At 36.0% G+C, this 22,784-nt stretch overlaps 1 protein-coding gene across 1 annotated transcript in view; it reads left to right on the forward strand.

Annotated features, from left to right (window-relative positions):
• Nucleotides 1–22,784, forward strand: part of PDGFC (platelet derived growth factor C) — a 117,262-nt gene that overhangs the window by 91,697 nt on the left and 2,781 nt on the right. The window contains exon 4 of the mRNA XM_032186793.1: nucleotides 18,296–18,503. Within this exon, the coding sequence (XP_032042684.1) occupies nucleotides 18,296–18,503 (208 nt within the window). The remainder of the gene's footprint in view (nucleotides 1–18,295; nucleotides 18,504–22,784) is intronic.

Below are 22,784 nucleotides of genomic sequence, written 5' to 3' on the forward strand. Positions count from 1 at the left end.
GAGGAGTGTTTGTGTCTTTTCCAAAGAGACAATTCAAAATTCTCCTGGAATGTGATGACTCTGGGAGCGGTCTGACTAGTGTTTGTGGGATCTTACGTAATATTATTTCTGTTTGGGAATTATCTGAAAGAACTATATTTTGCCAACTGATGAGAAAGCAGAAATAATAATAATTTGTATATTAATCTAGGAAAGATACTAATATGGAAACTCTAGTCTGCATTAATGATGCAAAGAATAGAATATATTAACATGGAGAAGATGGGCTTGGGGGAGATACCAGCCTTGTGGATTACCATAGCAGTTACCTTTGGTGTTACTTGTATCATTCTACTTGATTTAATAGACAATGAAGTTTACACATGCTAATAAACAAAGAGCACATCAATAATGAAAATAATTTTCAACCATTGTAGTCCTGAGTATATTGTAGGTATGAGATTGTGTACTTAGGGTAAAACACAGTTAAACATCAAAACTGAAAATTTAAAAATAAATAAATGGTTGTCATTCATCTCATTTTGCCGTTTCAGACTGAGTTCTTAATGAGAAAAATGGCTCCATTAAACAAACTGATATAAACAAACAAACAAACAAAAAAACAGCTCTCACATTTTTCATTAGTATTTGAGTATTTCTTTTTTTTTTTCCCCTCCTGGGGTACTTTTATCTGTATGTGTGTGTATATATATATATTATATACATATACACACACATATATATACACACATTATATACATTTATATATATGTATACATTATATACATGTATATATACATTATATACATATACATATATATATATACACACACACACACATATATATATATATTTCTGTTTCAATCATTATATAATTGTCTAGTTGACTATCCCTTTTCCAGTTTCCAGGATCAACATGTTATTCACAGCTTTTGGAGAAAGCATGCTGATGGCTTCTCTACAAATCCCAAACCAAAGTGATTCTGTCCTATTCTCAATGTGTAACTAGCACAGTCCTAGATTTGTTTATGGTTTCAAATACTGAGATGTTGTGTCTGACATGCTTGATAGTAGAAAAGAGGTAAGGAAATGTACACTTGGCACTGGGTTTCAGGCAGCACCATAATTTTCAGTTTTGCTATTTTAGTTACGTTCAATGACACGTCCCTATCCATTTTACTGTCTTTAGCTTAGTCATGCCACAGTCCTATCCTAATAAAATAGGGGCTCAGTAACTCTTTATTTGTGTGTACTGTGCTACTTTTTCTTACCATAATTTTGGTAGGGAAAGATGAAAACAGAAATGAAAGGAGAAATTTTGGGACAGAACAAAGAGAAGTTACTTAGTGTAGTTTATCTGTCCATCTTTTTAAATATGGTACAGATCTGAAAGGACCCTTAGTAATTGCAGAATTACAAGCAAAACAATGGAATAATGGAGGTGCTTTTGTAGATGTCTAATGCCACGAACTGGCAGAAGCACCTCTTTAAATTCAGGAGAAAAATTCTTGACAGGGTAATAACACTGTGTAGTAGCTTCAGGGTGGGAGTTTGCTTGAGGAAAGATTAATGTGGGGTATTGGTGGTGGCGTTAAGAGAAATCGTTTCCTTTCTAAAAAGGTAATAAGCACTATGGGAATACCAAAATTTGCACCTGTCTTGTCTTTGCAGTACCTGGCCTCTGGTGTTACAGATGGGGATTATGAGCTGTCATTTGTTAGCTTCTCATAAGTGCTCAAAACTTTTTTTAATGATGATGATAAAAGGCTTGGCTGAAGAAGCCAGGATATTTGTTGAAAAGTTTTGGGTTTTGTTTTCATGGGAAAGTCTAGATAATCACAAAGCTGTTGAATCTGTTCTTTCAGTTATCTCTGACTAGGGTGGTGGAGAAAGAATTCAGGAGGGTTGTTTCCATGTTGACTGTTGATAGCTGGTACACACTGATGAAGAACTTTTATTGCTTAAAAAATGGAAACAAGCAAAAACGTTGCACGTGAGAACAGAGGGCAATTTCTGTTTGGCAAAAGACATTTCCAGGGGCTCAGGCTGCTTGAGTATTCATTTCACTCTAGTTTTGAACTGGGCAATAAATTGTAGGAAGAAAAATGCTAAGAATCATTTACGAGGAGAACTAAACTGCTAGGCTTCAAATTGAAGGGAGCAATTTAGTGCATGAAAGACCTGGCTTTAAGGCACTTGAAAAATGGATGTACGAAAGCAGATGGCGCACCCTTTGGAAGAAATTTTGCATGTAACCCTATAGACAGTGTGAAGCTGATATTTGCTAATAGCCCTTCCCTCTCAGCTGCAAAAGGATACCTAGGGGAAACTCCATAACTCTGCCCTGACACCATGTGCAACAGTTCTCAGGTCTCACTAGAGCTGTTTGTTAAGTGATCAGGGGAATTTCAGTGTAGTGATGTGCACGTTTAAATCAACCCAATGCTTTATTTTCTAGTACGTAGCCCTGATGTCTTTTGGTAGCACTTAGCTTGAAAGTTTCTCAGGGGAGATCTGTTGTTCAAAGTGCTCTTCTAGTAGCACAGCAAATAGCTCTTGAACAACCTGACAGTTTTTAGCAAGACAGATGCTATGCTATGTTAATTTTGTTAGAAGTCCATATTTTCATGCTTTGGTGAATAGTTGGTGTAGTGAGTACAATCGAAGAATTGAATTGTCAAATGTTTTGTTTTCAGTAGGTTTATTTAAACTATTTTTATGTCAAAAGAAACAGTCTAAATCTGTCAGTGAGACATTTCCAATACATTTCAGTTTGGATCTTTACTGAGAAGATCATTTATGTATCAAATATATGTGTGGATGTAAATATATATATATATATATATATATATATATATAAATGAAAAAATAAAATTAAATCAAAACTTCAAAACATCTAAAATCGTTTTGGAGATAAATTTTGCTAATTCTATGCAACTGACCCCAAACTTCCCTGCTGGGTGACAAGACTGAACTGACTAGGTAGCCAAGGAGAGTAAGACGACTGAGTTGACCTGAGTTATCAAGGTCATTCAGACACCTGTATTTCTTCGGGAAGAAAGGGCCAAATGCCACAACATTAAAATGTGTTAGTTGTAAGGCCATACGTATAGGATTTTGATATGTAAGCTGTTAATAGGGTTACCCTTGCTTATCCTTTAAAAATCACTCTGATCTACTGAACTCTTCTGAACATGGTTGTCTTCAGGTTTTTCAGTGTGAGGTGTTCTGGGTAATCAAAGGTTAATAATAAAATGCTTACATTTCTTGAGTCATCTGTGTAATGTCTTTTTGGTTTGGAATTCATGTATTTTAGTCAAAGTAAATTCTATAATCCTTCTCCTCTTGTTCGCAGTCTGTCCATATATGTAACTTTAAATACTGTACTTACTTTTTTTAATTGCCTTTCTGCTTAAGAAAGTCATAGGCACCTTTCATGTGGAAAAAAAGAAAACCAGCAATTAGGTGCTCTAAAATAGAAGTATGTCTCTTGATGCAGCATAAATGTAGAGTTAAGGTTCATAACTTTGAAACCAACACTTTGCTGCTATAAAGGACTTCAGAATACAGCCCAGCTTTTCACTAGGAACTAAAAGACAGATGGTGAAATCAGCAGTACAATGAAAAAAGGAAAAATTGTCAAATGTTTTTTCAATTATATTCCCAATCGTCATTAAGAATAAAAAGTTGAGTTACATTTAGAACTAAATATTTAGATGGATGAAAAATGATAAACAATTTGGAATTAATTTACTACTTTTCTAACAAAATGCATCTAAAAGTACTAGAGCTTAAGGGTCACACCTGCACATCTATGATACGGTAGAGGGGATCAGAAGGTGAAGCTGAGCCTTGTGCAAAGTCCACTGTACAGAGGTAAAGCAAAATCTCTTTTGAATCTTGCAGGCTGTTACTGGACACAGAACACCATGTGTAATAGGCCACTGCTTCATTGCTCCTTCCACTGATATTTTCTGCTTCAGAAAAGGATGGCAGCTTTTTTTTGGCTGCTAGATATTGAGGTTTCAAGGAGAAAGTGAAAATTATGGTCAAGTTACCTAAGGAGGGAAAACTGTCCAGACTGTCTTTGTTGGATCATTCAGTACAAATGATATTCCCCTAGTTTTTGTCAGGGAGAAAAAAAAATAAAATAGCATTATTCTGACAGTGTGTCATCTTTGGTTTTATTATTGCATGTAAAGTTAACATTCTTTACTTCTATTCATCTAGTGATAAGCACACAGTTCAAATTGCAATAATAGATAATGTTACCCTTTTCAATTTATAGGCTTTTGAAATATGTGGATGTTTTGATTAGCTCTTTTCTGTTGTACAGGTAGCATGACTGCTGACAAACAAACAAACAGATCCCATTGCCCTCAACAGGAAATATTAGGTATTGGACTCTGAAAAATAGTGAACACATCATCAAAGCAATGGCCATGTTATCCAAATATAAATAGATTATTTTAAAAATATATATCAATTAATTAATTGGCAAATAATCGTGTCTCTGTTTATTAAATTGAGAATAATGTTCTGTCCACGGAGGTGTAACTTCACTGTTGCTACCTATTCCTCTAAACTTCTGAGTGAGTGAAGTAAAGATTAACAGGACAAATTTAACTTTGATGGAAATTGTGTTAAGGATAGCATTGATACTATAATACTGAGCTCACAATCAGTGTTTATCTCAAATTTCATACTGGTTTAGTTTGCTGTGAAAATACTGATATAGTAATTTCTATAGGAAAAAAAAAAAGATATGTCAATATGTAATTTTGTTGCTTACTAAAACATCTTTTTCTCTGATTTTTTTTGTAACGCAGTTCTTGTTAAGGTAATCCACATCCCTGTTGTTTGAGCAGACAATATAACTTTAAATGTCAAAATGTTCTCTTCTGACTTTTAAACTCAAGTATAATTTTAGAGAGGGAATTTTTAATCCATATGAATTCAGTCAACTTATATTAACTTTATAGTGATGTACTTGAAATGACAATTCTTCTCCCATTCCCCAAGTGGATTATACTGACATATCCTGTTACTAATTTTCATTCATGCAAATCATCATGTTTGTCCAGCGGGACTGCACAGATAAAGATACAAAACTGTTTTAAATTAAGTTGTGTATTTAGGTAATATTTAGATTAGATATTGGGAAGAGATTCTTCACTCAGATGGTGGTGAGGCACTGGCACAGGTTGCCTAGAGAAGCTGTGGATGCCCCGTCCCTGGAGGTGTTCAAGGCCAGGCTGGATGGGGCTTTGGGCAGCCTAGGCTGGTTGGAGGTGTCCTTGCCCATGGCAGGGGGTTGGAACTGGATGGTCTTTAAGGGTCCTTCCAACTCAAAGCGTTCTGTGGTATATGAGTATATAATGGAGAAAGCTAAGAACATGATGATAACAGCACCTCAGCAAACAGGTCTTACCTATATGACTGGTCATATAGGTCATATAGGTCTTACCTATATGACTGTTTACAGAGAAAAGATTTTCTCAAAGTAGTAGATTGACTCTTTCTTCATCAAAGCACAGTAGTCGTTGTAGTCATTTTAGGTGACTTGTTTGACATGGCTTCTTAAGTATAATTTTTGCAGTACCTCTCAATTACACATCATCTTTGGTATTGAGAACCTTCTGAATTGGTTTCTGTTATCTAAACAAAAGATTATTTCGTGGGGCTTCAATTTGCAGGTCATGTGGAAGAAATCCCACCTGCAGTACTTCTAAAACATGCCTTTTTACTATCACTTCAATTCTTTTACTATCACTTCTTATTTGTCTTGTATCTGAAACTGTTTTGTCAAGCATTCAAGTGATATCTGTAGAGAAAAGGTTTGGTCTCAACCTTTGTGATCATATGGCTCTGAGGCACGCTTTCTGTCTGGATCAATAGATATCTTGTGGTTTGAAAGATCTCACCAGATCTTTCAGTCTGGTACGCTAATGCAATAAATGACTTTATGTAACGTTGGATTCAACAGAATGTAAACAATGTCTGCAGTTCACAGAAAACCATGTTTTTTATGGGCTGGAAAATTCAGGTGGAATCAATGCTTCACACTTTGACTATTTAAACTGATAATAAACCCCACATTGAACCACTTCCTAGGTTGTGATGAATAGCAGCCCATGAAACCGCAGTTAATTAAAGCTTAGAAAACCACAGTTTTTGATGTCTGTGTTCTGTAATTAGTTCCATATATTCTCCATGAAATCATCAGAAACACCCAGTATTCCTGATTCATTGAACAGGAAAATAGGAGACTGAGGAAGAAAAAAATGTAAGTGTAAACAAACTCTAGCAAAAAATGAAAGCAGAAAAGTATGTTTAAGTGTATAAATATTAATTTTCAAACAGATGTTAACAACAATTTTTAAAAGGGTCCATGAGAAATTAAATGAACAATGACCTTGCAGAAGGCTTTGCAACTTTTACTAAAATTACTGCTTTGGAATAGAACAACTCGCTGTGTTTATATCATAGGACAGTGCTCTGTTAAAGGATTAGAATTAGTGCAGTGTTATGTCAGTGTGTGGCACATCCTTTCTTGTGCAGATAACTGGTGTGTTACAAGACACGCAAGTGTCTTGGAGTGTGCAAGAATGGAGAACTAACCTGAAAGGAGATGCAACCATCTGACAGACAAGATCCCATGAAGTCAGCATGATAGTACTAGCAATTCTGCTTGTAGGATTGGGGCCATAATCGATAACCTGAATAGTCTCTCTTAAAACTTGATGAGGAAAATTAATGGCCTGGTTGACAAGATAACATGATTTTTCAAACATTTTTGTTAGAGGGTGCCAGTTTTACTCATATTACGTTAGCAAGACCTAGTTAAAAATAATCAAGACTTGGTCTTGTTGACCAGAAAAGTTGGGAATAATTTGACCACACCTGAAGACAGTGGCAGTGTTATAACCAAACATCTGTCAGGCTTAAATGAAAATTGATTGATTTATTAGCAGTCTTCAGGAGAATCAGACTTTGCTCTACAACACATTGGATTTGTTAATACCATAGGTTTACTACTTGGCAGATTTCCCTTCCGTCTTTGTTTACATGTCTAACAGAAAGGGCTGAGAAGGAATTGCATGTGAAAAAGAAAACATTGTATATTTATGTATTATAATAAAAGTAATTAGGCTATTTATTTTAATATATATATTTTTTTTAATAATACCAAGAAGCAGGTTGAGGCAGTTACTTGCAGCGGTGCCTTAAAATTCAACCTATTCTAATTTAATGGATTTGTTCATGCTGCAAGCAGCACAAAACTTCATGGGACAGTACTTGAAATAGAATGAAGCTGTCTGCTTTCAAACCATCTTTCAAGGCTCTGTTTTAAGTAGCAGCCATTCAGATTGAAAAAATAGAGCATGGAAGAAATGTGTCTACTTTTACTTTATGGCTGATGCTAAAACCATCTTCTTAAGTGGGTTATATTACATACTATTTTGAGGTTTCAAAGAAATTGTAAATGATACTGCCAAAGGAACTTCTGCTGCTCCCAACCAACCAACTTTTATTAAAAACCTGTTCCTCTGAAGTCCTGTTTATAACCTGTGACTCTCTCATTTTCTTCAAGAAAAAGTAGCCAAATTAAAGTTTAAAATTGGAAGTAGTTTTATTAATTTCCATATTCTCATATGAATAAAGGTGTGTGAGCTGACATGCAAACAAAAAATATATTTTTTTTCCCACCAGATATTCTATGTTTAAGTATATAGGCATGCAGTTACTGCTTTTTATTACAGCATTAATATAACAATTTTTAAGGTTTAAAATAGGTTAAAATGTACAAAAGGAGAAATAATCACTGACAGGAAAAAAGTGCAGTATGGTTTGATTGTGTATACAGAAGAATTGGGGTTATATCTAGTCAACGGAGTAAATATAAAAATGATTTAGCATTAGTTTGTTTCTAAAATTCAGGATTTTCCTTAGCATAATCTTACATGTTTTGTTGAAACTACATGGTTACCAGATAGATTCTGTGTAATACAGAATACAGAAAGGCAAGGCTAGAAGGGAATTTGGGTAGGATCTTTTCTGAGCCATTCTCCCACTCTTAGAAGGGATTAGATAGACAGTTTATTATTGCTATATATTTATACTGTTCCTGAAGTTCAGGGGTAAAGATTTCACAGATCTGCTCAATCATCTGTTGCACTGCTTTACATATTATGATATTTTTTTTCCCAACATAAATCTTATTTCTTGTCATTGATGGACTAGGGAACAGCTGATCATCTGATGCCCTATTACATGTTTGTTATCACATCTCCTGTCAGTCTAGATTAAAGAAACTTGTATCACTCAATCTTATCGTATTTCATGTTATCTTTTTCTTCTTCCTTTTTTTTTTTTTTTTTTTTTTTCTTTCTTTGAGTGTTTTCTGTCTGCCTGTATCTTAAAATTGCTGTAGATAAAACTGAACATTGTATTTCAGCTAAGACACCTCTGGCTGCTCAGTAGTGTAGCGTTATGATGCTGTTCTGAATACATCTGAATGAGATCTGCCTTCTTCATTACAGGTTCACATTGTCTTCTATTTCTTGTTACAATTTCTGGTTCCCTGTACCTCTCTTTATTCTACTCCAGGACTTCTACTAGAGTGCTTAGGATTTCAAACTTCTGTTTACAATTATTTTTTTTTACTTCTAAATGCAAGTTGTTTTGGAATACGTTTTTCTTAGGAAGAGAAATTTCTCTATTTAAGCATACATTTCCAAACTATTGTGCCTTTTAGTTATTGTGTGATCACACATTTTGTCTGCATAATTTATAAAATATATATATATTGAAGTCACATTAGATGAGAGATATAGTAGAAAATATGGAGGTAAGAGTGATACAGCTGGACATTACAAGCATGTTAGAACACTATTACGGCTAGTTGTATAGGACTGCAAAAGCTAGCTCAGATCTGAAGTCTGGCTTATTCAAACAGTGTGATAATCTCTACATGGTCAATGCAGTCATAGCCTCTACCTTTGGGCAGAGGGTCATTAGATTATGATGTATATAATACATATAAAGCAAATTTATAGAAATTACTTTTCTTCACAAATCTTAATATGCTAAATCTATAGCATGTTTGATGACACTAAGGAATGATACATGAGGACAGAGCTGAGGTTCATTCCTTGCAAAGTAATTTTTTTGTTCAAGGACTTTTTACCTTCAAGGCAGGACAAGCTCTGATTTGCAGTATCTGCTGTACAGGAATGTTGGGTGTGTTCCTTTTATTGTGATATGAAATGAACAGAAACCTGTTGTGGAATGCAATTTAGTATGTATACTGAAGGATCACCTTAAAATTGCATATACTGTGGAAGTCATTTTCATTGCCCTTGCCAAATACACTTTCCAGTTGTAATAAACAGTCATTCCTAGTGTTTAACATTTGATGAACCTCCTATGAACTTACTGGGAAAAGTAAACATTTTCTTAAAAACAACTACCCATTTCTAATACCTAAGGGGAACTTAGAGAAAAAAGTTCATTCCCTGACTCCAAACACTTGCTGTTGTTCCGTTTGGTTAATCTTTTTATAAGCATCCACGTATTTTGACTTAAACGAGTAATTAAAAAAAAAAATACATCTGCAAACATGATGTCCTTTAATTATGGCTGACCACATCCTCTATTCAGAACAACTGCACTTGTGTTGACTGTTTAGTTCTTGTAAACAACTGTCTGTCAAACAAGAACTAGAGCTTTGTGTACAGAACAACAAAATCCTTCTATAAATCATAAATGTAACAGATGCAAGTGCGTTTCCTGTATGAATTTTGGGTGTGTATATAAATGAGGTGATTAATAATCACAGTAACCCAATTTGCAGTAAGAGCTAACGTTCCGTCTGCTATGTCTAAATGCTTACTGAACAGTAAACTTGTGGTTATAGGATTTTTTTCATTGACTTGTTTGTGCACTGAGACTTTACATTACTGCTTGTCCAACAATAATATTCCTCCATTTAGATGATAATTTCATATCTAAAGCATAATTTGGATTGTTCTGTTGCAAATCTTCCCTTGACTTGAAGAGTAAACTTTTCCCCATTTCAGCCTATAGCACGTATGCATACAGGACTTGCATGCTTTCAAAGCTTCAGTGAAATAAGTTAATTTGAATTGGTATTCTTTTAGTTCTACCTTTCCACAAACATTCAGCTAAATATTGGGGCCAAGGATTTCTGTGCATTAGATTTGAGTTTTGGTCTGAACTGAAAAAAATAATTTATTTATAATGAGATCATAATACTCAGAAAAGCATTTTTTTTTTCTCTCTCAGTATTTGATATATAACATAATTTATAAGACTTCCCTTGTAGGAAGGAATTGCAGGTTTAAGATGGTATTCATCAAAATAGGACATTCCAGAGAATAACATGTAATGAATAAAAATATACCAAGGGTTATTATAAGGGTTTATAAGGCTATCAAGGGTTTACAAAGGGTTTATTTATTCAAGTGTTAAAAAAAAAAACTTATTCAGCTTTCTAGTCTTCCATTCAAATATCTTTGTATGCCCCCACTTTGGACTAAAATAATATTTTAGTCCAAAAATAAAATAATATTTTAGTCCAAAGTGTCGCTATGAACAAAAGTACACTACTATCTTAATCACTATTTGAGCACAAGAGAAACATAGAGATTCTTTTTCTTATGGCTCTTCTTGCACGGAGTGAAGAGAGCTCACTGTAAATTTACTTTAAAGTCTTATTTAGAAGAGAGGGATTTATAAACAAGAAGCTAGTGCTTACGAAGGATTAAGGTTTTGGGAGTAGTTATGGTTTAGATATTAAACTTTCACAAATATACTTTATAGGAACAAAACCCCAAGGATTACATACCTTAAGTTAGTTTGCATATCAGCAATAATCTGAAAACAGGAACAACAACAACAAAAAAGACAAATTATTTGACGGAAGGACTGCAGATGAAAACTGACATAGCGATTTGACTTTGAAACTTTCTATGTCATGGAGATAGTTTGTGCCATGACTTGTTCTGTCCTTCTAGGCCTGATTCATTGCAGCACTGTGTTTGCTTTTAAATGCTCTTTGTTCAGCTCAGTATGTCAGGACACACGTTCAACATAAATCTGAGCGTTTGGCTACTGAGTCAAAATACATCTGAGTCACAAGAGATCTTACATTTCTTTGGGTCTTCTGTCTAGAATCTTTTATCATTCAGTACTATGGCCACAAGTAAGCAAATATGGTAAAAACCCACGGCAAAGGTAGAAAGGTATCAAAATTGACTCCTCTTGTAACTACTAGCAGTCTGAGTCTGCAAGCTTTATGGATTCTAGGGCGAGCAGACATTGTACATGTCATGGTTTGAGACCTCTGCATTTGCCAGACATACTGGTGATGCAGTTTCAAGTAGAATGGCCTGTCTCCTCTCCTTAACTGAAAGAAAGAATAAATCAGTGAAGTTCTTGCCCAAAAGAATGCAAGAGTCACGGAGTTATTTTGTAGTAATACCATCAGAGGATTTTGGTAATTTTGTAATTTTGTACTGGTTATGAATTCCTGATGAAATACTGTGTGCTGCTTCACTGAGACTTATCCAGATACACTGAAAAATTCAGTAACTCCATGCAGCCAAATCCAAGAAGGATACTTTGTGTAGGCACTTCATAAGAGTAGGAGACACTACAGTTCCCACAACGAAGTGCACTGTGTGGAAGGCCTTATCGTGAATACAATACTGTGAGCTTTAATTTTCTTCTTTTTGCCACCTTCTAATTTTCTAAATGAGTTAGTGTGGATTATTTCTGGTACATGTGAACACAGGAAAAAGCAAAATGTATTTTTGTACATATATACACACGTATATACATATGTGATTACAGATAATTAACGTAGGAAGACAATAAAGTAAATCAGTAAAGTTTTTTTGAAAATGGCTTTCAGAAATTATTGTTATCGATGTCATCCTCTGAGAGTTCACGAACTTGCTCTAGGTAGGTGTCAGTTTTGGCTTCAGATAAGTGATTCTCTCTCCTATGCCATGTATTTCAAAGGGTGTGAAGGTGCACAGGCTTCAGGCAAAAAGCTGTGATTTGCAGGAAGAAAGCTGATGATTAGTGACATCCTGTGCAATTTTCATGCAGCCAATTTCCTTGAGAGCACGTCCCAGTTGTTTCCATCACCATTACAATTCTGTGAACGGCACAGAAACTCTGTTTGGGGGAATATGTGGGACTTTTCCAAATATATTTTATCTCAACACTGTCAGCTAACCTGAGGAAATGTTAGGCTGCTCCCAACACTACTTTTATTTGTCTTTATTCCTTTGTTCACGCTTGTGACAAGACAAGACAGACAGGAAGCAATCCATTCACTTTCCCTTGTGACCTTTCTCCTGTTGGAGATTATGGAAACAAGAGTAGAAATGGTGTACAACTTAAAGACCATTTAAAAAAACTACTGATGTAGAGTTTGGAAAGCCTTCCCTGGATACTCAGAAAGTAAGGGTCTCACTGAGATAAAAGGAAAGGCCTGGATGCATATGAAGAGAGGCTTAGACGAGAAAAATTAGGGAGCTTGCGGGAGGCTCTGTTGTCCTGTGTCAATATGTATAGGTACCTTAAAGGAGGCTGTAGTGAGGTGGGGGTTGGTCTGTTCTCCCACATGGCTGGTGACAGGACGATGGGAAACGGGCTGAAGTTGCGCCAGGGGAGGTTTAGGTTGGATATTAGGAAGAACTTTACCGAAAGGGTTGTTAGACATTGGAATGGGCTGCCCAGGGAAGTGGTTGAGTCAACATCCCTGGAGGTCTTTAAAAAATGGCTAGATGTAGAGCTTAGTGATGTGGTTTAGTGGAGGACTGGTTAGTGTTAGGTCAGAGGTTGGACTAGGTGATCTTGGAGGTCTCTTCCAACATAGGTGATTCTGTGATTCTGTATTTAATAGCAACTTCAGCAAAAGCAGCAAGTGCTGCAATGGGCAGGAACTGCCCCAGCCTTCCTGGCTTATATCTCTGTCACATGCAGGTTAACATGATTGCCTTACTACATGGCTTTGGCAGCCTAAATGGGTCACCTGCCTTTCCTCCTTCTTTTTCTTTGCTGGATGCAAGAGACAGATCCTGGAACCTGCTTTGGTGGTTGCCCACCAGCCCAGATACTGAGCATCCTTGCTTGACACACTTTCACAAAAGGATTAGCTTTCTTGTACTATTTACATGAGCACAAGTAAGTTTATTCCTTTCAGATAGGCAATGATTTGTAGATGGTTTTTGGAGTCACTACTGCATCTATTTATGGGAGAAGAGAAAGAAAGAGTTACTATTATGCCAAAAAGCTTCTGTGTCCTCAGGGCAAACTCTTTCTGAGCTGGATATCTGCTCTTCCTCTAGCTTATAATGATGGTAATAGGAGGGCTACCTGTGATTATAAATGAATAAAATAGCCTTTCTTCATTGTGTTACAGGAATGTGCATGTACTTCTAGTTTTAATAGCATACTTCTGAATCTGTTCTTATATAATAATAATAAAAGCTGTAAGGATATTTCATTAGAAGATATATGTTATTTCCTTCAAAGTACTGATTGTCATTGATTTTGGGAGGAAGGGAGATTCCTCTGAATTCTTTTTTGTTGTTACAGAGTGCCTTCGAGCCTGATGAAACCATACTGATATTTAATAGTTTCTCCAAATTGTGCCAACTGATGAATGGGTTTTCACTCAGGAACTTCTTGACAATGTTTCCTTCAAGAAAAGAAGTGAAAAAAGGGATTTCTTCTGCAGAGAGGGAATTTTCTGTAGACACATTATTCACTACTTGTAAATGTCCTGTCCTGCCAAGTATTTGACTCACTTGTTTTTGTTGTTCCAGTCTTAACTCAGTGGTTGAATTGTTAAACATGAAATTCATCACTCTTGGCAGCAGCAACCTAACAAAATTACATCTTTCTTCTCTGACTGGAGAGGGGCAGTACCAGGACCTTGACAGTCAGTACCTATGAGGCAGGACCTTTGAGGAAGGCTTTGCTTAGATTGCAGGTGGTGCTTAAGAGCTTCTCTGGTGTAGTGGTAGGCGAGTGCTGTTTTGTTCTGAATGGTTGATCCTTGAAGCAGATTCTGTGCAAGGGAATAGCACATGGATAGCAGCAGAAGATGAAAGGCTGTAACATACTGTTTAATATCCAGAGTTTTGCTCTTCATCTGTCTAAAATACTTATGGATTCTTCAGATAAAATGCTGAGTATCTAATAAATGTTTATTGTATCCCTTCTCTCATGGAGCTTGTGATACCAAGGAATTGCCATTATGCTTACTTTAAAGATTTGATGAGGCTGTGAGGCAGCTTCCATGGTATGAAATTCCTGGGGCCAGAGCGAACCTAATAATGTTTGTGTTAGTGGCCACTGTGCTTTTGGTTGTGATGGTTTAGCTGTTGGAGGTCTGCACTGTGAATAAGCTTGTGGTTAAAGAAAAATGGAAAGGAGAAATGTTCTTCTTTAGAAAGATCAGTTCTTGTTTATGATGCAGCCACATACACAGTCATGCTGACATAACAAGGAGCTGCTGCTGCCAGATGCTTTCCGCCATGAAGCTGTGGCCTAAATTATATGCTAAGGAAATACATGTCAGAACAAGAAATGGATCACAGGTATTTAAGTTAGGCTGCACGCTACTTCATCCTGTAGGTCTTAGCTTCAGCTGGGTAATTTCAAATTCACATGTTGCAGGGTTTTATTCAGATTTGCTGCTTCACTGATGGGTGCTGCCTTGTATGTTCCATGTATGTGTCATACACTTTTTTCTTTGGGAAAGGAGGTAGCTTTGATTCCTTCAACAGGGCATAACTTGTGTTCTGAGTTCAATAATGTGAATTTTACTCCCTAGGTTTCTTCCAGAGGCCTATTGTTAAATATAATTGTCAGGGCTGGATACTTCTGTGAAGACTTCATATTATTTCCTACTTCTTTTCCAAGCCAGTATCTTAAACTGTTGCCTAAATTTGGTCTATTTGCCTTTCTTTCACACTTGTAAACACCTTAGGGAATTTCTATAAGGTGTTTGTTTTGATAGAGTCAAGTACACACACAGAAATACAATATAAACAGACCTACTGAAAATTCTTTTTGATCCAACACTAATTGTCGTCCTTGGCTGTTCTACAGGGTAGCAGAAATCCTAAGTTTTCTGCTCTGGTTTTCATCCTCAATCATTTTTATTAACAGTAAAGACACAACTCTTGGCGCTATCTTGGTTTTAAGCATCTTTATTCATATTAAAGTAAATTGAAATTGTTTCCTGGGCACAGAAACAAAAGCTGTAGAGTGTTTTGTTTACAAGAGGAATCACATTGAAATAAGAACCTTGTTGAGATGTTTTTCAAAATCTGTCTTCAGGAGAATTATGCATCTTCAGGCATAAAAATAAAAAGGTGGTCTCAAGCCTAAAATATTGATATTAATCAAGGATGCATGGGACAGAAAAAAACTTTGAGAAAACTGAGTGAAACAGTAAATTGGATAAAATTCCAACAGATCACTTTAGTCAAAGGAAGGAGTACCATTTTTGCTGTCCTTTTCCGTCCAAAAGATTTAACTAACAAATGTAATACTTATTAGCAAGTAAAAGGAATGTAGAGTATATTTTTAATTAACGTTTATATTTAAGTTTATCTATTGAAATTTCATAAACGCTATTATGTCATAAATTACAGCATGTAGTTTTACGATATTGATTATCTATGATAAGTTTTAACTATTTGATTTAAATTGACTAGGATTATTGGGAAATACATCATTAATCTTGATCTTTATTCAAAAAAGCTGTGCAATTTTGCTGTTTCGGTTAATTTTTCTTCATGTATGGTTTGCTATGAGAATGATGAGAAAGTGATGACAACTTTAATTGTGCTACTGTTAAGCATGATGATTCACCATTTCCTCATAATATTTTAACTCTGGCAAATGCCTACTGAATCCAGAATAACATAGACCGATGGATTAGTTTCTATGTATATATTGCTAAGTGTGCATGTTTGAGGTTGTGAAATGTGAAAATAGATTCTAGATCAACAGATTTTCATCCGGAATTCATCTGTTTGATTTGCAAACAAAAGTTGTCAGTATAGGTGAGACACTGTAGTAAATTCATCATCTGGAAACAAAATAGAAGAATTTTTTTCTTCAGGTACTAGTTCTACCATTTGTGCCTTACTTTATTTTTCCCCTTAGCAAAACCCCGCACTTTCAAACCAGGAAATGTGCCTGCTAACAAATACAACATTGTGGAGAAAAACAGGAAGAAAAAATGTAATTTTTTTTGACCAGCTGAATTACAGTGTCACAGCACTATTTTGAAATTTGCTGAGTAGTATGTTTTGCCACGAGCAAATATTTAAATTATAGACCAGAATCTGTTGCTTTATTATCATAACCTAATAGAGGTATCAACATGTTATTTTTTTTTAATACGGGCATTGGATAGAAGAGGGAAAGAAATACTTCAGCGTTTTGAACTCCACATTCATCCAGAATGGGAAGCAACCATTTCACTCACACTATTGAAAATATGATTAGAAAAGGAAGATGAATATACACTAAAGTTACTAATACCACTACATTAGATTTATGTTTTGTGTTATCTTTACAAGACTCACAGCTAAAAAACAGAACAGATCATTCTAGTCCCTGTAGTTCCTGAAGACAGAGACAAGCCCTTGAAGCAAAAAATAGGAAGGGTGTGGTGGTTTACTTCCATTTGCTGCCCCTTCAACCTCAGATTCAGCCAAAAGCAAAAATGTATGTATAACAAAACTGAGAGCACAGAAAGGAAAAAATATTTATTGGTATGAAATACAGCTATGGTAGGCATATGTATTTCAGAAAACTGCTACCTAGTATGCAGTGCTGCGAGGGTTATTTTATTAAATATTTTTTCTTGCCTAGCTGGAAATTCCTTATCAGTCTATTTCTGTGATCATTTTGAAAAGGTAAAGAAACACAACTGCTCTTACAAAGTATGTTTACACTTCACATTGGAGTACCAAGAGTGCCATTTAGACACTAAGTCTGCTGAGGAATTATATACGCATATTTATATTTTTACTTATATTAAATAGATATAATTTAAATTATTAAAATAAATTAATTTAAATTTAAGATTTAAATTAATTTATATATTAAATATTATAATTATATAGAGAGATATGTTGATCACAAAGCATGTTAGTTCACATATTGGAGGAACATCCAGTTCATCTTTCTTAACGTGATGTTCTCGGAAAATTCAGGAAGGGACCTCAGGAGGTCCCTAGTTTAACCTCCTGCTCATAGTAGGGTCAGCTCTGAGCTCAGGCTTTCAACCCTAAGTCAGGCAGTGAAAACCTCTGGCAGTGGGTACTGCATGGCCTCTCTGGGCAGCCTCCTCCAAAGCTTGACTGTGCTTATAGTGAATAAATTTTCCCCTCTTGCATGCACCACAGTTGAGGGCAGCAATGCACACATAACATTATGCATTTAACTGAAGATTCCTTGTCCTTCCTGTCTCCTAAATCAGCAATAGGTTCAAATCTTTACTCCTCCTTATGCAGTCCTTAGATAAATTGCCTTAGGATGTAACGTTTGTAGAGCTTTCTGCCTAGGTTTTCCTTTCTGCCTTTTTCTATTCTTTTGAAAAATGCAAATCAGTAAATAGTTTTTAAATGGATAGTAGAGTGAACAAAATCAGAAATCTCACTTTGCTCAAATTGCCTGCTGCTGAGTGCCCCTGAACCAGCAAGTGCAAGTTTGTCAGTAAGTTTGTGCTGCGGGAAAGTACAGAGATTTTTATAGTACTGAATTTCAGCATATAAGTACCTTTGATATTTTTCAGAATATTTTTTTTCTTAGGAGAGATACTTATAGCAATGTCAGATGTTACTACTGTTAAGTATTGTTTAACCAGAAACATAATTCGTAGCATTGTATGAAACATAACTGGTGCTTAATGGGGCCATGTTTTCACAGTCACTCTTTGTTCTGTTTCTAAAATTTTGTCCATCACTTAGTGAACTTCTTCAAAGAACAGGTATAGCAACATGCTATCTTTAAGGCTAGGAATGTAAGAAGTGGGAAAGCTGTCTTGTGGAAGGTTGTTTACACTTATCGCTGAAGAATAATTAGGCACTTTTTGACTCTTGTCATTTGTCTTATTAGGTAAACTGTGCATTGGAAACAAACTAGCCACTTATAAACTTTCCCAGCTATGTAACTTCATAAAGTACAATACTTTATCAAAGCAGATCCATTAAACCTCTGACTGGTACTCTTCTCTTGGCTTTGATTGCAGCACCACACAGAAGCACCTAGCCCATCATTGCTACCCCCGTCAGCTTTACCATTAGATGTATTAAACAATGCCGTTGCTGGATTTAGTACTGTGGAAGAACTTATCCGGTACCTTGAGCCAGATCGGTGGCAGCTGGATTTGGAAGACTTGTACAGGCCAACGTGGCAACTTCTTGGAAAGGCATATATTCATGGAAGAAAATCAAGAGGTAAATTACTTTTCTGTTTGGCCTTGCAGTTTTCTACAGGTTTGCTTTTTGATGAAGAAACAGTAATTAAGAGCATTCTTCAACCTCAAACATTTGATTCTAAGAAAGGAATACATTAGAGATCATTATTGTTAGCTATTCTTATGATCATGGTATCTGAGAAAGGACAATGGCTAAACATAGAGCTTAAAGGAACTTAACAGTATAAAGTAACAGAGTGAAAAAAATATAAGCAGAAAGGGTACCTTTCTGTAGGGCACTGAGAGCTCTTTCTTTTCCACAGAGTGGCAGGGCATCCTGGCTGAGTGATGTAATCTAGCTTTGTGGATTTCTTTTTTTATGGAGGATAACATTTTTGCTTTGATTGATACATTTACTGTATTGTATGAACAACTGTTTTGTTTTTTTTTTTTTTTTTTGTTAGAATTGTTCCAGTCCCTACATCACGTGAACTAAATATGTATCTTTGGTGATACCTCATGAAGTCACTGTCCTTGTCCAGTTTGACCATAGAGATTTCAACTTCATTAATCACATGTAAAATAGATTATGTATTTTGAGAGTTGTGGAGCTGTTTCTTGTTCAGCAACTCATTTTCTTCCATCTACATTTGACATTTTTGCATTTTCCACAACATGTGATCCAGATGCTGCCCACTATTTCATCTTTATGGATTCCATGTGCATGGATAGCACACAGACAATACCTCCTTCCTTGCTCACCACACAGCAAGAAAATGATGACAAACGGGAGTAACTGAACAGAGTCCTCTCTTGGCAAATGTAGACTAGATTATTGTCTGATCAGCAAGAAAAGGGAGGGGATGAAACCTTTCGTAACTCAAATTTAATTTTCTGACAGCTGATTCTTGGATCAGAGCCTAAAAATCAGTCCTTCATCCCTACCTCTGTTGCTACAGCTATGCACACAACAACTAAATCAAGAGTCAAAGAGGAGTAAGTCTCTGTAAAAGCTTCCAGCAGTGGACTATGTCTTTCAGATAGTCATTTAATGCTTTCCTAATTAAAGGGTTTCCGTATTTACCAAATGTATGCCATGAGCATACAGTAAGTGGGAGAAAAACAAAATGTAATTTGTGAAACCTTACATAAACTAAAATGCAGGTGTTGGATAACATCTATATAGACAAAAATGACTCCCTGCAAGACATATCTTTGAAAGAAACTATCAGAGTAAATCTTTTAAAGACTTCTAATTAGACGCTGAAATAGGTTTTTCAACTGAATAAACATATCACGCTATTGCCACATTCATCTTGAAGAGACCACCCTCAGACTGCATTACTGTGTAATTTAATAGCTTGGGGCAGAAAATATGTCCAGTTGAGATGACATAATATTAACTGCTAGGTCTATTCAATTGATAGGGAAAGCAAACTATTTATTTGTCTTGTTTTGTTTTGTTTGTTATTCCTTTCAGTGGCATGTTTGCTGTATTTTAAAACTTTCTTAAGAAATGTTTGGGAGAAGTGCATGCCCTATTTTTTTGTTTGTTTTTGTTTTGTTTTGTTTTCTTCCTTATTCCTAATTATAGGAAATTACTTTCCTATAGTTAAATATAAGGTTTTTTTGTTTGTTTGTTTGTTTGTTTTTGCAATATTTCAGTGTAAAAAACAAATTACTGTACTGGTTAACTGATAAATACCAGTTTACATCTAGATCAGATGAAAGTCTAATTGAAAGTGTGTGTTATTTTATGCAGAGAATAGTATTGTCCTCTATTCCTACTTAATAATTTGTATGAAAAACTATATTTAGATAACCTAAATTCCACAGAACTTCTACGTCTGATGTTTTCTCTGGATAAAATGTTTCCAAAAACTTATAGCCAGGAAAGAAGAAGCACCAAGCTTTGATGTCTAAGTATAGTCCTGAATTCTTTTATAATATTAAACATACTTTAAAATAAAATATATATTACAGTGCAAAAAAATGATTGCATCGCTTCCCACAGAAATATTTGCATAATCATCAGGCCATATTCTGCATTTTTTTTTACGAAGAACAGAGACAAAATACAACCATGGTACTTAGTAGATATTTTTCTAGCATAAACGTTAAGTGATTTTTATTCTGTACTCCTTGTTTGCAGTCCAAAAATTGCATGGGAACCAATTTTGTAAAATCCCTGTGCTATTGTAGGAGCCAGTAAGAAGGTACACTCCCAAGAACATCTCCAAGATGCTTCAGAACTCAAACCATTCTGTTACTATCTGTGCCCACACACAAGTGTTGCAACCATGATTTCCACCTGGAAAAAATAAAAATAAAAACTCGGGAGAAGAAGGGTTCACTGTGGTACTAGATACAAGTCCAAGAAGATGCTAGACAGTTGCACTTACATTTTTCTCTGCTCCCCCCTTGTTGCTCCCCTTATTTTTATGTTAGTGTTTTCCATTCATGTGCTACTTCAGAACCTTCCATTCCTCCTGAGCTAGTGCTGAACAAAAGAACTTTGACTGTTCTGTCAAACGTGATACATGAGTGGAAGCCAAGTTGAAAGAGTGTTTAAATGTTCACATTATAACAGGTACTGTAACTCAGTGCACTTGGGAAATCCACATAACCTTTTATTGTGGTTAAGTAAACACTTTTAAGGGAATATATACATTCTCTCATCTAGCTTCATGCCCACAGTGTGTTAAAATAAATTTTGGACAGACAGATACTCTTTGAAAAAATAACAGCTTCATTCACACACTTCAAAGAAGTGATTATATAAGCACTAGATAAATTTGCCACAGACCTTTTAATAGAATTGAATTACATAAGGTAGGGCAAGGGTTCATTGTAAGGTATAATAGCAATATACCTTTATACACTATAAAGCATGGCAACAAAATATGACATTTTTCATATCTCCTGAAGCCCATCGTTACAACAACAGATGCTAAAAGTTAGTGGCCAAGAGCTGAATGAGTTCTTGCACAGAATCTTTTTTAAAATTTGGGCCTGTAGGTCTGAGGGGGGTCCATTCAAATTCATTCCAATTCTGGGGCAAAATGTGCAATACACTTCCTGCTTATTTTAACACATTGCCCTTTTCTCTATTATATTACTGTATCTAGTTCCAGGAAATTGATGCATTCTTTTTCTGTTGTGAAAAGACAGGAGTTATCAGGAAAGCTGAATGCCACACAGGCATCCCTCTCCTGTGGATCAGCTGCCTTGCTGGAAAAAAGGCAGCAGTGCCCAACTTCTCCTTTCAGCTTCTCATGGTGAAGGGCCAACCAGAAGTTGTGTTAGGATACATAAGCGTAGCCTCTTGAAGTTCACTGTACCAGGCAACTTCAGCCTCTGTAGAAATCTACCAGTAGAAAGCATAACAGAATTAGCATTTCTCTTGTGTACGAGGCATTTTATCCTCATTCAGACAATTCACTTCTTACACATTTGAAAATGTAACAGGAGAAAGTTCTCCATTCCACAGTCCTAGATTAATGGAGGTAGGCACGTCCATCCTCTAAATGACTCAGCCTGGAGCTATTAGTTGATCAGAAGAACTTAAATCATTTTTAATTTCTCACAGCAGATCTCTCCCCAGTAAGTTTTGTCTCTCTTTTTCCCTGCTCCCCTCTCAGCTTTCTCCAAGGAATGCTCTTGCAGTGTGGGAGGCAGAGTGGTGCCCTATCAGTAACTTTATTGGACTTATTACACACTCCTCACTTTTAAAAATCAGATTGTTTATTTAGGAGCCTATGTTAACCTGATAGTGATGGAATGAAGTGCACCAGCTTGGCATTCACTGTAAATGTCAGCAGAGAAAAGGCTTCAGTGTGTTTAACTTACCCTTCACCACAGTAAACCCTGACTTATGGGTGCCAGTGTATGGATATGGTCTGTGAAGAAAATATTTGAAGAAACATGGAACGAAATTGCTGCCCAAAGATCTGCTCCTGAGACAGTACCTGTGAGCATGTCTACTCAGGAAGTGCATCTTCTAAATTCTACTCCCTATGTGTTTAAATAGAGCTGATAGACTGAAGTTTCGAGAGGCAGGAGACCTTTTCTCCATTAACACTAGTGACAGGACCCGCGGGAACGGGGTTAAGCTGAGGCAGGGGAAATTTAGGCTGGACGTCAGGAGGGGGTTCTTCACAGAGAGAGTGGTTGCACACTGGAACAGGCTCCCCAGGGAAGTGGTCACTGCACCGAGCCTGTCTGAATTTAAGAAGAGATTGGACTGTGAACTTAGGCACATGGTCTGAACTTTTGGGTAGACCTGTGCGGTGTCAAGAGTTGGACTTGATGATCCTTAAGG

The sequence above is a fragment of the Aythya fuligula genome, chromosome 4 (assembly GCF_009819795.1).
Source record: "Aythya fuligula isolate bAytFul2 chromosome 4, bAytFul2.pri, whole genome shotgun sequence".
Lineage (NCBI taxonomy): Eukaryota > Metazoa > Chordata > Aves > Anseriformes > Anatidae > Aythya > Aythya fuligula.